The sequence below is a fragment of the Eimeria tenella genome, genomic scaffold (genome assembly GCF_000499545.2).
Source record: "Eimeria tenella Houghton genomic scaffold, Eth_scaff4411, whole genome shotgun sequence".
Taxonomy (NCBI): Eukaryota; Apicomplexa; class Conoidasida; order Eucoccidiorida; family Eimeriidae; genus Eimeria; species Eimeria tenella.
Window position 1 is genome coordinate 1 of NW_013545337.1, and position 1,857 is coordinate 1,857.

At 59.3% G+C, this 1,857-nt stretch overlaps 1 protein-coding gene across 1 annotated transcript; it reads right to left on the reverse strand.

Moving 5' to 3' along the window:
• Window positions 1-506: 506 nt before the first annotated feature.
• Window positions 507-1,169, reverse strand: ETH_00041670 (uncharacterized protein; the record flags this gene model as incomplete). Its single annotated transcript, XM_013380079.1, has 1 exon — window positions 507-1,169. One exon carries the CDS (start codon window positions 1,167-1,169, stop codon window positions 507-509), a length of 663 nt encoding a protein of 220 aa, XP_013235533.1.
• Between the last annotated feature and the right edge of the window lie 688 nt (window positions 1,170-1,857).

Genomic DNA, 1,857 nt, shown 5'->3' on the forward strand with positions numbered 1-1,857 from the left:
TCGGCTGGCTAGCTAGCTATATGGGGCTGGCTAGCTGGGGCTGGCTAGCTGGCTATGTTGGGCTGGCTGGCTAGCTACATGGGGTGGCTAGCTCGGGCTGGAGGGAGCTGTCCATGTGGGGGCTGGCTAGCTGCCTGTCTCACCTAGCTAGCTGTCTGTCTGGGCCCGGCCAGTGGCTAGCTGTCCATGTGGACTAGCTAGCTGCCCAAATGGGCTAGCTAGCTGCCCATATGGACTAGCTAGCTGTCCGTATGGGCAAGCTAGCTGTCTATATGGGCTAGCTACCTGTCTAGGTGGGCTAGCTAGCTGTCCATATGGGCTAGCTAGCTGCCCACATGGGCTAGCTAGCTGTCTATATGGGCTAGCTAGCTGTCTATATGGGCTAGCTAGCTGGCTAACTGCTCCGGCGAGCGACCTGTCTGGGCTAGCTGGTTGGCTAGCTGTCCATCCGGCCTGGCCGGCTAGCTAGCTAGCTAGCTAGCCAGCTAGCTGTGTGAGCTGGCTAGCTATAGTTTCCATTTGTGTGGCTCCTCACTGATGCTTTTTGCTGCTGCTGCGTTTTGCTTTTTTGCTGCTGCTATCTTTACGGGGGCTTTGAGGGCTGGGGGCTTCACGAAGTTTGCCGCTGCTGCTTTGGCTGCTGCCTTCGTGTCTGCCGGCTCTGCTGCTGCTGCTGCTGCCTTTTTGGCTCCTGCTGCTGCTGCTTCCTTGGTTCCTGCTGCTGTCTCCTTCGCTGCTGCTGCAGGGCTCTTTCGCGCCTCGGGCTTCTGCTGCTGCTGCTGCTGCTTGGCACTGTCTTTGGCTGTGGATTGAGGCGCCTTGCTGCTGCTTGAGTTAGTTTGCTGCTGCGCTGCTGCTGCTGGTGCTTGCTTCTTGTCCCCTTTTGGGGCCTCCGCTGCCTCCCCACCCTTCGGGGCCTTCCCCTTGCTGCTGCTGCTGCTGCTGCCGCTGCTGCTGTCTTTGGCCTCGGGGGACCCCTGCGGGTTCCCCTTGGCGGGGGCCCCTGGCTTGCCCTCGGGGCCCTTTGCTGCTGCTGCTGCTGCTGAGGGGCCCCCCTGGAGGCCCCTGTTCTTTGCTGCCGATTCCCTTTTCCCCCTCGGGCTGTTGAGGTGTATTTTCACCTTGGGGGTGACTCTTCTGGAGCTTTCGCTTCCTGAAGACGAAACCATTTAAAATAAAAATATTTTCATTTATAAATTATTATTTACTTATTTAATTTAATATTGTTCTATCTTCTGCTGCTCAGCAGCACGCAGACGCAGCCAGCCAGAAGTGCAGTAGTGCAGTGTTGTGTTCAGTAGGAAGAGCAGCAGCAAGCAGCAGCAGCAGCAGCACCAAGCACCAGCGGCAGGAACAGCAGACAGCAGCAGGGATAGTGCGAGGCAGCGTGCAGCAAACGAGCAGCAGCAGAAAGCAGCAGCAGCAGCAGCAGCAGTCACTCAAAGTGACCCAGCTGAACCCTCCAGGGAATTCTCATGCCCTCATAAGAGGCCCCTAGAAGGGGACCCTCGGGGGGCCCCCACAATAGGGCCCCTATTAGAGGCCCCTGGGGGACCCCTAGCAAGGGGCCCCTATTAGGAGCCCAGGGGCCCCCTAAAACGGGGCCCCTTGTAGGGGGCCCCTAGCAGGGGGCCCCCAGGGTAGGCCCTAGCAAGGGTACTCTGGCAGAGGGCCCCAAGGGGGCCCCTAGGGGGCCCTCAGGGGGCCGCCAGGGGCCCCCAGGGGCCCCCTTAAAGGCCCCTTAAATGGGAGCCCCCCAAAAGACTCACCAGTAGGGGAGGCGTCGCCTGAGCTTCTGCCTTCTCCCTCTGACAAATAAAAAGCAAAAGAATGCGCAGCAGCGCCGCTATGGCTAAT